General features: G+C 45.0%; 1 protein-coding gene across 7 annotated transcripts in view; it reads left to right on the top strand.

Moving 5' to 3' along the window:
* Positions 1 to 2,471: 2,471 nt before the first annotated feature.
* Positions 2,472 to 12,458, top strand: part of BAZ1A (bromodomain adjacent to zinc finger domain 1A) — a 104,923-nt gene continuing 94,936 nt past the window's right edge. For 2 of the 7 annotated variants that reach the window (XM_054716534.1, XM_054716533.1), the window contains exon 1: positions 2,849 to 3,191. In XM_054716534.1, the coding sequence (XP_054572509.1) occupies positions 3,079 to 3,191 (113 nt within the window). In that variant the 5' untranslated portion in view covers positions 2,849 to 3,078. Of the gene's footprint in view, positions 2,539 to 2,848; positions 3,192 to 12,458 lie in introns of those variants that run through there. The other 5 variants (XM_054716532.1, XM_054716535.1, XM_054716536.1 and 2 more) reach the window with 5 other exon arrangements.

Below are 12,458 nucleotides of genomic sequence, written 5' to 3'. Positions count from 1 at the left end.
TTAAACTATGCCTTGATGATACTAGATTAATACACGTCCTACCTAACTAGTATATTTACACCTTACATTTAATCAGGGGCCATTGGTGTCTTCATCCAGAGGGGTGAGTAATGGAGGGCTGGGGTAGGGGTGCATCTTGAGACTTGCCAGGACCGGTTGGAACATGAGCTTTCTGTTGCCCTTCAATGCCTGCCTGTGGATGACTTCCCAGTCCCCACTCTACATTTTCTTCTAATGCTTTCCACTTCTCTTTTTGCATTGTGTTACTCAGGATCGTCAGGGTTCACAAAATTCTCGTGTTGGTTGTCTTTACATTATCTTTTCCCTACAAGAGTGTACATTTTTTGAGGCGAGGATACATTTATATTATATTCCTTACATGAGCTAGTACAGTGTCTTGGCACATAAAAGGAGTCTGACAAATGTTTAATTGAATTAAGTTATTAAAAATTAATTCAATTTCATTTTTCTCTTATCTTTTTGTGCGATACTGTACCTTTCATAATTTGCATTATAATATTTCAAAAATTTTTTACCCTGTCCTGTTACACAAAGTCTTATTTCACAACAGTGCCCTTTACTTTCTGAATACAGCAATGAACTTTTCACTCTCAAAAGCCTAGTAGTTATTAATAAAGCTAGGAAGTAATCATGATACCAAAATAAAAAAATAACATATTAGGTGAGCTTTTAATAGTAAATATGTAGGATAACTTTAAGTGTTATTTTGAGGTAGCTTAGGTATGCTATCAATTTGGTTAAATATTATAAACACATCAAAACTAAACTTTTTAATATGTTAATTATAAGTTACTAAACTTACATTATTCTGAGTTAACAATGAATATCTATGTATATAACATTAAGTATCACAAACCATTACAATAAATCCTATGTATATAACTCAGAATTGAGATATGATAATATTGAAATTTGAGTATAGTAGTAGGGAAATTGAGTATGATAGTATTTTGATGAAGTAGAATAAAATGTTAATATTAAGTTAGTATAAAAAATCCAATTGTTTAAAAATATGTACTTAACATAATAAAATCAATATTATTATTTTTGATCATGGATTTAACAAAATTAACAGCTTATCAAATAGTGAGATATAAGAAATATAAATACTACTTATTCAGAGAAAATTTCATGGTTTTAGCTTAATAGTTAAGCTGGGATTTTGAATTGTGAGAATGTTTCAATAGTGGTTGAGAATTATCTACCCTCCTTGTCCCTCTTTTGAGTCTAACTTGTGGGCTCTTCAAAGAAGTTTAAAAATGGCAAGAGATTTGGATATATACATTTTCAGCTCCAATGTTCACGTGTACTTAAAAGATGATCCCAAAGTGTTTCTATAACTATGATCATTTCATAGTATTGGTAATTAATTGCATTCTTTGTTGAATAACTGTTCTTCAGACTTACTGTCTTTTAAATTAGTTCTTTCATGTTAGCCAACAAATAAGCAACTATCAAGGGCAGTAGCGAAAAAGGCCTTTTAAAACAAAGCTGGCAAACATTTGGAGTTATCTGGAGTTTGGACAATTTTGTTTAATTCAAAAGTCACGTGTTGTGTGCATTAAAATTCATTTCAGAAATGAGTTTCACAGATATGGGGAAAAGTTCTTTGGGGGAAATTTCACTAGTAAATCCACGATCTTTAAAAACTCTGAGTGATTGAATTAAATATTGACCATTTGCAAAATATCTTCACGGCGTATTCTAGATTATTACTTCTTAAAGGTGTGCTTTTTAGTTTTAAATATTTGGGGGTCCAAGGGAACGATGGCATTTTCTAACATACACTTTTTTTGGTCTTTTCCTCTGCTAAATCTTTGCATTGCCCCAAGTATTGAAGAGAACTGCTGTCAAGGGAGGTATTTCCTTTTCAAGATGGACGTTTACACAAGCAAAATATTGTTTTAGACAGGAGAATCCTAATTTTGAAGAACATATCAAGACACTTTTTTTATTCCTTATTCCTCATCCCATGTTTAAAATAACAAATTAAATCTTAATTGTAATCTTTTCCCATCGTGTAACCAAGCGATGGTGCCAGGCTTGAGGGTGAGGGCTTTACTTTGTTAGCGAGGTGTTCGTGCCGCCCCAGCGCCTCCCCTCGATCTTCGGGCTGATAATCTCAAACATGGAGGATGCGTCTGATCCTTCACGAGGGCTGGTTCCATTAATTAATAATGTAGCTCTCCCGGGCTCTCCGCCGTCGCTTCCTGTATCGGTGACAAGCTGTAAAAGTCACCGAGTAGCCAATAAAAAGGTAGAAGCGAGAAGTGCAAGGCTCCTCCCCACAGCGCTTCCTCCTTCGGAGCCGAAAGTCGATCAGAAACTTCCCAGGAGCTCGGAGAGGCGGGGAAGCGGCGGTGGGACGCGATCCCGCGCGGAGCCAGGCCGTGGCAGCTGAAGCCTCGGCGGCGGGGGGCGCGGCGGGCCGGCGGGAGGCGACCCCCGGGGAGGTCGGCGCCTCCGCTCGCCGCCTAGGCAGCGGCGGAGGTGAAGTGTCAGCCGGCGTGCTCGCAGGTGAGGGGCTCCGTGCGGTCGCTCGGGAGCCGGCCGGCGCGGGCGGGAGCGCAGGGAGCGCGGGAACAAAGCGGAGGGGGCCGGGGCCGCCCGCGGCGAGCTCCCCTGCGGCGTCGGGCCGGCTGCGCGCCGAGCACGTTGGGAGCCGGCGGCGGGCGGGGAGCCGCGCGGGCGGGGGGGGGGGGGGGGGTAGGGGGCCGCCGCCGCCGCCGCTCCCGCACCGCCCGCCCGCGGCGGGGCGGCCGGCCCCATTGTGAGCCGGCAAACCGGCGTGCGGAGGTGGGGCGCGCTGGGAGGGCAGAGGCGGCGGCGGCTCTGCTGGCTCCACGCCGGGGCCGCGACAGCAGCGACCTCGCCTCCGCCGGCAGCCGCGGCGCGTCAGTCGCACAAAAGGCAGCGGAGCTTCCCGGCGCGCGGACCGGCCCATGCCGCCGCCGAGCGCTCCCCGGCTCACGGGCTTTCCTTTCCCTCCAGCTCTGATCGGGAAGCGGGGCCGACGCGGGCGGCCGGAGCTCCGGGTGAGCCCGCGGGCGGACGGAGATGCCGCTGCTCCACCGAAAGCCGTTTGTGAGACAGAAGCCGCCCGCGGACCTGCGGCCCGACGAGGAAGTTTTCTACTGTAAAGTCACCAACGAAATCTTCCGCCACTACGAGTAAGGACCGCGGGGGCGCGGGGGTGCGGGGAGCGGGGGGGCCTCCCGGGGGGCCCTCCCCAGCGCCCTTTTGTCTCTCCTTCTCCTCGCCCCAGACTTCGGGCGGGGAGACGGGAAAGTGCCTGGTGGCCCGGGCCGCGTTTCTCGGCTCCCCGAGCCCGACCCGGTGACGTCGCGGGGCCCCGGGCGGCCCGACCCGTTCGGCGGGCGGCGTGTCCGGGGACAGCGGGCGGAGCCGGGAAGGCGAGGGTCCGCGGGCGGCCGTGCGGGCGGCTGCTGAGCCGGGGCTGCCACCCGGCCGGGCGGCGGAAACTCCCCGCCGCGCCCCTCCCCTCCCCTCCCCGCCGCGGCCACACGCGCACTCCGGGGCCAGTTCCGGGATCCCCGCCCGGCAGCGAGGGGATCCCCGCTCGGGTCAGTGGCGCGGGGCCGCGGTCCCCCGGCCCGGAGAGGGAATCCCCGCCCTGGGCACAGGAAACGGCCGGGCTGGGCGTCGTTTTCTGGGACCGGAGTGGAGCCTGACCTGGAGACGCCTAGGGTAGGGGCGGGAGGGAGCGAGTTGAGAGTACGGGAAGGGGGTGGGGGGGGGGGCGCGGGGCCGGGGCTGGACGGCCCCCCGGGGCCTGGGGATCGGTGCGGCTAGGCCTTGGAGTGGGCGACGCGAGCCGTGCGCCCTGTCACCGCCTCCTCTTGGTGACTAACTCCGGGCCCCGGGGAACTCAGCGTCTCCGCCCCCGGGAGACGGGTGAGGAAGAAGTCGGGGCTGGGAGGGGGGAAGAGGAGGAGCAGAGAGCGAGGCCCTGGGCGCCCCAGTTTTCACTTTCGCACGGCCCCGAGGGCCGCCAGGAGAGTTCGGGGAGGAGGTTAGGCCAAGTTCAACAGCAGACTCGGCCAGGCTCCCTGTCCCCCTGCGCATGTGGGCCGCCTGACATGTGCCGTTCGCTATTGTTTCAGCCCCTAAATTTTCAGTCCTTCTGGATTATTTATCCCAAGAGATCTCCTTATCTTGTCACACCAAACAACCAAGTGCTTTAGAGATCTTTGTTTAAACACAGAATCACCAAGTGAGAATCTGAACTGATCAATCACGAAAACAGCCTAATTCTCCCTTTTCTTATGCTTTAGCCTCTCCATTCAGAAGGAATCCTTTGTGGCTTAGAAACCAAGCGTTACCGCGACCAAATCAATTGTGTGTAAGACGCACCTTTCTGAGTGGGGGCATGATGATCCAGGGAGGACTTGAGTCAAATCGCACCTGTCTGAGAAATGAGTGCCTGGTGAAGTTAGGAGAGTCGTTTCCTTTGAGCCCTTTTCTTCAGCTCCACAGAAAGAATTACACATAAATCTGTTAGATCTAGAGAAGCTTTTCAGCAGACAGTACTTTTTAATAGGAGTGCACATCTTACTCAGCTCCTGTACAGACTTGTTTTGTTACTTGTAACTATTTTAAGTGAGCTTGGATTAGGTAACTTGACAAGGATGATGCCTCCTTTTTCAAAGTTTTAAGTTAAAATCCTTGGTAATAATTCCAATATTTAAAAAAAATTGTACTTAAGAATGACAACAAAGTAGGAAAGGGGCTTAGATTTCAAACTGTTCTCTCCTTTGATATAAGCGATCTTACCTTTTTAAGAAGGTCTCACTTTATCAGGGAGACTCCACATGGATGTTATCTTTAAATCAAACATTTCTCATATACTTTGGTTCTGGATAATTTACTCCCCAAATTTCATGGAGAAATTTGAAATGCCAAAATAAAGGAAGAGACTTGTTATTCCAAATGTAATACTTTCCATTAATAAAGAACTGTGTCATTTGTAGCCTTATGACATTAAATTAAAAAAAAACACACACACTAGTTTTTTGTTGTTTCCTCTGTGCTGATATGTTTGGGTTTTGGGAAATTACAAGCAGATCAGGAGATGCAATTGGCTTGGGAGCAAAGATACTAAATCATTTACCCTGAACAAAGCAGAACTACTGCTGTTCTTAGGAATTCATCTTTAGGACTTTGAATTGGCAAAACTGGAATAATTTAATTGTGTTAAATTTTGGATTACTTTATCTTTTGTTTAGATGATTACAAAGAAATCTTTTCAAAAATATATTCACAGTGGATAGTATATAGTAATCTGACCCTTGGCTGGAGAAACTATGAAGGAAACCTGTTTCACTCATTCATTAAATCACCAATTGGTTTATGTGAATTTGTTTGAAGATTCCTTAAGTGCATTATCTTGAATTTAGTTTGTATTTGTCCAGTATGCTCACCTATTTGCTCAGGTTTTGGATTTCTTGAATATAACTTCCTCTGTTTCAATCAGTCTCAAAAAGATTTTCTACACTTGTTCATTCCTCAACACAATGTAAAATAACTTTTTCCTCTGACTCTGGTTAGTAGAGGTTGCTAGTGACTTTTTGATTGCCAAATAGTTTTCGGTCTTTATCTTATTTGATATTATAGTCTAACACTTCTTCCTTTGACTTTCTAGGCAGCTATGGTCACCCCCTTCATTTTATCTAGTGTGACATCTATTATTGTACTGTAATGTAATGTATTTGTTGCCTCACATTTTCTCTTTACCTAGACCCTGAATTTTTTGAGACAGAGACTATGACCAGGATACTAGACACTTATTGGTTATACAATGCAAACTGCTTTATGTTGTTTGTTTGAACTATATATTATTTAACTAATCACTAATTCTTTTTTTTAAAATATATTTTATTGATTTTTTTAGAGAGAGGAAGGGAGAGGAATAGAGAGCTAGAAACATCGATGAGAGAGAAACCGATCAGCTGCCTCCTGCACACCCCCCACTGGGGATGTGCCCACAACCAAGGTACATGCCCTTGACCGGAATCGAACCTGGGACCCTTGAGTCCGTAGGCAGACGCTCTATCCACTGAGCTAAACCGGTTTCAGCTAATCACTAATTCTTGTTTGACTTGCTTTCCATAAGTAAAGAAGACTTGTTAAAAATAGCACATTGTCTTGGTTGGTTGCTCAGTGGTTAGAGCATTAGCCCGAGGGTCTTGAGTTCGATTCATGTACCTCGGTTGCAGACTCAATCCCCAGTTGGGGCACATGCAGGAGGCAGCTAATTGATGTGTCACTCCCACATTGATGTTTCTCTCTCTCTGTTTCTCCTCCTCCCTTCCACTCTCTCTAAAAATCAATGGAAAAAAATATCTTCAGTAAAGATGATAAAAAAAAAAAGTAGCACATTAACCATAGATAAATGCATAAGCTAAAGTGCAAAAGAATGAAATGGAACTACTATTTTGCAATATACAGAAAAATTAACTGAAAATGGATTAAAGACTTGAACATAAGAACTGAAGCCATAAAACTGCTAGATAAAAACATAGTTGGTAAGTTCCTTGACATCAGTCTTACGGATAATATTTTAAATCTGACATCAAAAGCACAAATAACAAAAGGAAAAATAAAACAGTGGAACTACATCAAACTAAAAAGCTTCTGCACAGCAAAGGTAACCATCAACAAAATGAAAAGGCAAGCCCTAGCCAGTTTGGCTCAGTGGATAGAGCGTTGGCCTGAGGACCGAAGAGTCCCAGGTTCAATTCCAGTCGAGGGCACATGCCTGGGTTGCAGGCTTCGTCCAATGTGCAGGAGGCAGCCAATCAATGATTCCCTCTTGACATTGATGTTTCTATCTCTCTCTTCCTTTCCTTTCCTCTCTTAAATAAATAAAAATATATTTTTAAAAAATGAAAAGGCAACTTACTGATTGGGAGAAAGTATTTGCAAATCATATATCTGATAGCAGCTAATATCCAAAATATATGAAGAACTCATACAACTCAGTAGCAAAAAACCATACAACCTGATTTAAAAATGGATATAAGATCTGAATAGATATTTTTGCAAGGAAGACAAACCAGTGAGCAACAGGTAATGAAGAGATACTCTACATCATAAATCATCAGGGAAATGCAAATCAGAACCTTAATGATTATCACCTAACACCTGTTGGAATACCTATTATCAAAAAGACTAGAATAACAACTGTTGGGGAGGATGTAGAGAAGGAGCCCTTGTGCACTCTTGGTGGGAATGTCAGTTGGTGCAGCCACTATGGAAAACAGTACCATATGGTCCAGCAATTCCATTTCTGAGTATTTATGAAAAGAAAATGAAAACATTAATTTGAAAAAATAAGCTTCCCCATGTCCATTGAAGTATTTACAATAACCTGGATATGCAAAAAACCTAATTGTCCATTGATGATATACTGGGATGGCTTTTCTCACCATGTGGTCTTTCATCATCAGAAGGCTAATCTGGGCTTCTTCACTTGCTGATCTCAGGGTTCCAAGAGAGCAAGAGCAGAAGTCTCTCAATGTCATTTCTGTATTGTGTTGGTCAAAGTCAATATCAAGGCCAGCCCAGATTTAAGGGTTGGTAAAATAGACTCTACCTCTTGTAAAAAGAATGTCAGAGTCATATTTCTAGGAGCCCGAACACCTTCAGCCCTCTTTACAAACAGTGTAAGCAGTTGAGTCTTTTATGTGTTCCTCTGACATTGTTCCTCTATTACACTAGTTACTAGAGGCCTGGTGCAGGCAATATGTGCACGGGTGCAGTCCCTGGTTCTGTCTGGCAATCGAAGCCTGAGTGTTTGGTGTGGAAGGTCAGGTCCCAGTTGACCTCTGGGCCCTTGGCAGCAACTGGGCCCCTGCGTGTCCCTCTACCTGAGTCATCGGGTCCCCACCCGGCTCCCTCAGTGCCTGAGAGCCGGGTGGCAGCCCCAACCCCCGCCACCGCCACTGGTGGCCATCTGTGGAGCATTTGGCGGGATGATCAGGCCCCGCTCACACCCGCCTTGGCCTGGCACCACCCGCTCACCTGCTCCACCATCCCGCCACAGTCCCACTCTTATCAGGGCCCATCGGGGCCGGCAGTGCCTCCACTGACCCCCCACTGCCAGTGCCACATCACCAACACCCACCATGTTCCACACCGCCTCCTGGTGGTCAGCGCATGTCATAGCAAGCAGCCGAACTCCTGGTCAAGGGGACAAGTTGCATATTAGGCTTTTATTATATAGGACTAGGGGCCTAGTGCACAAATTCATGCACCTTGAAAGGAACTGTGGGCCGCGAGGCTGAGGTGGGCACAGGGGTGGGTCTCAGCTCATCCTCTGTGTTCCAGCCCGGCCCCTCCCACCGTGGCTCCCAGCCCCCTGTCTGCCAGCAGCCTCACTCCTGCCACCGCTGCTCCCATGCACTGATGGCACTGGCCCTACTCACACCCGCTGACAGCGCAGAGCAATTGGGGCTGGTGCCATCAGCGGGTGCCAGCAGCAGCTGCCAGCCCCAATCGCCCCTCAGGAGCAGGGGGAGGTGGAGAAGCCCTCAGGGGCGATCGGGGCTGGCAGCTGCTGCTCACACCTGCTGACGGTGCCAAGCAAACAGGACCAGCACTTGGCACCGGCAGCGGGTGTGAGCAGGGCCATCACTGGCAATGGGTGTGAGAGGCGGCTGCTGGCCCCTATCACCCCTCAGAAGCTGGGGGAGGTGGAGAAGCCCGAGGCAGCAGGTGTGAGCATCCGGCAGGACCACAGCGCATGGGAGTAAAGAATTTTCAGTAACCACCAGAGGCTCGCCCCATGACAGCGACCGATGCCCCACCTTGGCCTGGTGCCCCCTCACCTGCTCCACCATCCTGCCGTGGCCAACACCCACCATGTTCCACACATGCCCCCTGGTGGTCAGCGCACGTCATAGCAATCGGTTCAGTTGTTCTGCTGTTCAGTCTATTTGCATATTAGGGTTTATATATATATAGATTCTACTATGTATTCTTCTGGGATCTCTCTGCAAATTTGGTACCTGAACAATAAGAAATTGATACTATTAGTGTGCATATAATATGCATATAGTACATGTAGTATTATATATTACCTTATTTTTCATATTGACTGTTAATGAAAGATATTATCCTCATTTTACAGAAGGGGAACCAGGTTTAGTAAGTTGTATAACTTACCCAAATTCACATTCTACAAGTGGTAAAGCTGAGATTCAGATACTTTCCTCTCTCCTTCCCATTCATGTGTACTTTCTCTGTCTAAATACACAAAAACAAATGACTGCCAATGAGAATACATTTGTTTATTCTTTTTTTTTATTTAATTTTACTTTTTCCATCGCCATTTATCCCTTCTATACCTTCTTCCACCTCCACCCACCCCCTTCCCACCTCCACAGTCACCACACTTGTCCATGTCCATGAGTTCTTCCTTTTTTTTTTTTTTGCTCAATCCATCCACCCTCCCCTGAACACCACCACCCCACACCAGAGCTATCTACCTGCTTTCTATCTGAGTCTGTCTCTATTCTGTTTGGTAGTTCAGTTTGTTCATTTAATTCCATATATGAGTGAAACCATATGGTACTTGTCTTTCTCTGCATTTGTTTATTCTTAAAAAAAAATTTTTTTTTATTGATTTCAGAGAGGAAGGGGAAGGGAGAGAGAGAGAAACATCAATGATGAGAGAGAATCATTGATCAGCTGCCTTCTGCACGCCTTCTACTGAGGATCGAGCCTGCAACCTGGGCATATGCCCTTGATCAGAATCGAACCCAGGACCCTTCAGTCCTCAGGCCGACACTCTATCCACTGAGCCAAACCGGTTAAGACCATTTACTTATTCTTGACAATATACTTGATGAGTTTTTGGAGATGCTGAGATAATTTTTCCGTGCACTGAGGAATGAATGTATGTCTACAACACGTTGGCATAAATCACATATGTGTTATGGGAGTCAGTGTAATGGTAGTATAGACACTTGAGCTGATAACTGCTGTGAAGTTGAGGAAACCCCCAAATTGGAGGTATCCCAGTTGGGTCCTGAGAGATGAAGCTGTCAAGACAGAATGAGGAAAAGGGCATTCTAGGCAGAGAATGCTCTAAAGAATACTTTTTAAGCAAAGAAAATGATATAAGGCACAGAAATGTGAATTTGTAGTTTGGTTGAAATTTGCCTTTTTCATATTCATTATTGTTAAGCTAGGACATTTATTAAGCTTTTATAAAGTTCCACTTGTTGATTTTTATGTAAGCTTTTAGTCTGTAGATTTTAAAAATCTGCATTGCTAATCCTCACCTTAGTGTCCATCTGCAGATTTTAGGAGCCTGCCTTGTATGTCGTCATTAACTAAGTCTGTCTGATAACACTAAGTGCAAAAGTAATCTTTCATTAAAGTTTTTTTTTTTAACTAAGCTTTATATTTTTAATTAGTCATACTTTTCCCCTGACCATTCATAGTAAATGTAATAAATATAATTTTCAGCCCAACGTGGTTGAGTGTGGACTTGTGGACCTGTGAACCAAGAAGTCACGGTTTGATTCTGGTCAGGGCATGGGCTTGGTCCCCAGTGGGGGGTGTGTAGGAGGCAGCCAATCAGTGATTATCTCTCATCATTGATGTTTCTATCTCTCTCCCTCTCCATTCCTCTCTGAAATCAATAAAAATATATTTTTAAAAAGTAAATTAATTTTCATCTATCTGGGATTTCTCTATATTGTATAACATAAGGCATGTGAAATCTACCATCCCCAGGATTGTTTGATCTGTTTTTGTAACTCTGTGAGTAAAGGAAATTGTTAGAACAACATATGCTGTCTTCTAGCAATTACTATTTTTCTAAGTTTAGAAGCCAAACTTTCTTGTCTGGCTGTACCATATGCTGTGTAAGTCATGAATTATGTTAATTTTTATCCTATGGCTGCATTTCTCAGTTATACTAATTATTTGTGGATAGGGGAGTTTATGTCCCTTGGATCTTTTCTGCATTATTGTCCAGATACCTAGCAATTTAACAGTATGTTGCTCTTTGTTCCTCAGTTTGTTCACCAGAGAGTTGGTTGATTTTATATTAGAGGTGTGTTCTTACCAGTAATGGACCTGGTAACTCAGACACAATTTTTTGTTAAGAAATAATGGTAAAGAGCACAGGTCATCAAATTTTTTCTTAAAGGGTCAGATAATCAATATTTTAGGGTTTGCAGGCCACAGGGTGTCTGTTGCACCTACTCAACTCTCAGATTCTATGTGAGGAAGCAGTCAGACAGTACCTGAAGGTGTGGGTGTGGTTGTGTTCCAGTGAAAATTCAAAAACAGGTGGAAGGCTAGATTTGGCCTCTTGGCCAATGATATGCCGATTTCTGGTAAAGAAGATTGTTGAAGGAATGTAGTAATAAATTAGAGACATAATAATCTACATTAGCCTAAAGATATATTTGTATCAAACTGTACTTTGTATTTTATAAATTTTTGCTCACAATAGTAAAATGTGCTTCTTGTGAAAGTTTCATTTTATAATATAGAAATTGAACAGGCACTGTAACCTACCTCTTAGAGCAGTGATGGCAACCTTTTGAGCTTGGTGTGTCAAACTTCGCCAAAAAAACTGAGCATAACTCGGGTAGTGTGTCACTTTGAGGAAAAAACATTATTTTCGCAAATGTTTCATCCTCAGGAGCAGCAAATGTTTCATCCTCGGCATGCGGCCGCCTTAGCGGCCGCGTGTCATCAGAAATGGCTACGCGTGTCAGTGCTGACACGCGTGTCATAGGTTCGCCATCACTGTCCTAGAGTTTAGTACTATTAACAAAATCTTACAGATTTGAATGTGGATGATGAATGGGTGAAGAGCAGAATTGCAGAATTGGGAGAAAGTGAAGGTACGTAATGTTAGAGATGGGGCCTTGCTGGTAGGGGGTGATGAATAAGAAAAATAGCCCTTGGGATGTTTACCCCTTCCATTGAAATTGCCCTCCTGAGGGTAGATCTTTGTGCACGGCAGTATTGTAATGTAACAACAACTTTGTAGGTAGAAGCAAAGGAGGCAAATAGTACAAACACTTTGCAGGAGGTGGTGGGAAACCTGGTGTAGAAGGGCAACTGTACATCACTGGTTACTGACTACCCAATTTTTCTGCTTGGTGACACATTTAGTGGAGATTTCTGGTACTTGTGCCATCGCTCTCCTTGTTATTTTGAACAGTGTTAACAAATGTAGATAGTATTTATTGCAGCTCAGTGTAAAGTCTGTCCCCCTGCAATGGCACCAAATACCAATATACCAAGTACCTCAGGCTACCAAATACTGACCTGCTATTGCTATCCGATATAGGAGCCAGTACTTGGCTTGGAGGTTAGTAAGAATTTGAAATGTGTCAAAATAAAGATGTGTAGCCAAAACCGGTTTGGCTCAGTGGATAGAGCATCAG

This window comes from Eptesicus fuscus, chromosome 5 (genome assembly GCF_027574615.1).
Source record: "Eptesicus fuscus isolate TK198812 chromosome 5, DD_ASM_mEF_20220401, whole genome shotgun sequence".
NCBI classification, from domain to species: domain Eukaryota; kingdom Metazoa; phylum Chordata; class Mammalia; order Chiroptera; family Vespertilionidae; genus Eptesicus; species Eptesicus fuscus.
This window is presented reverse-complemented; position numbering and strand designations above follow the sequence as displayed.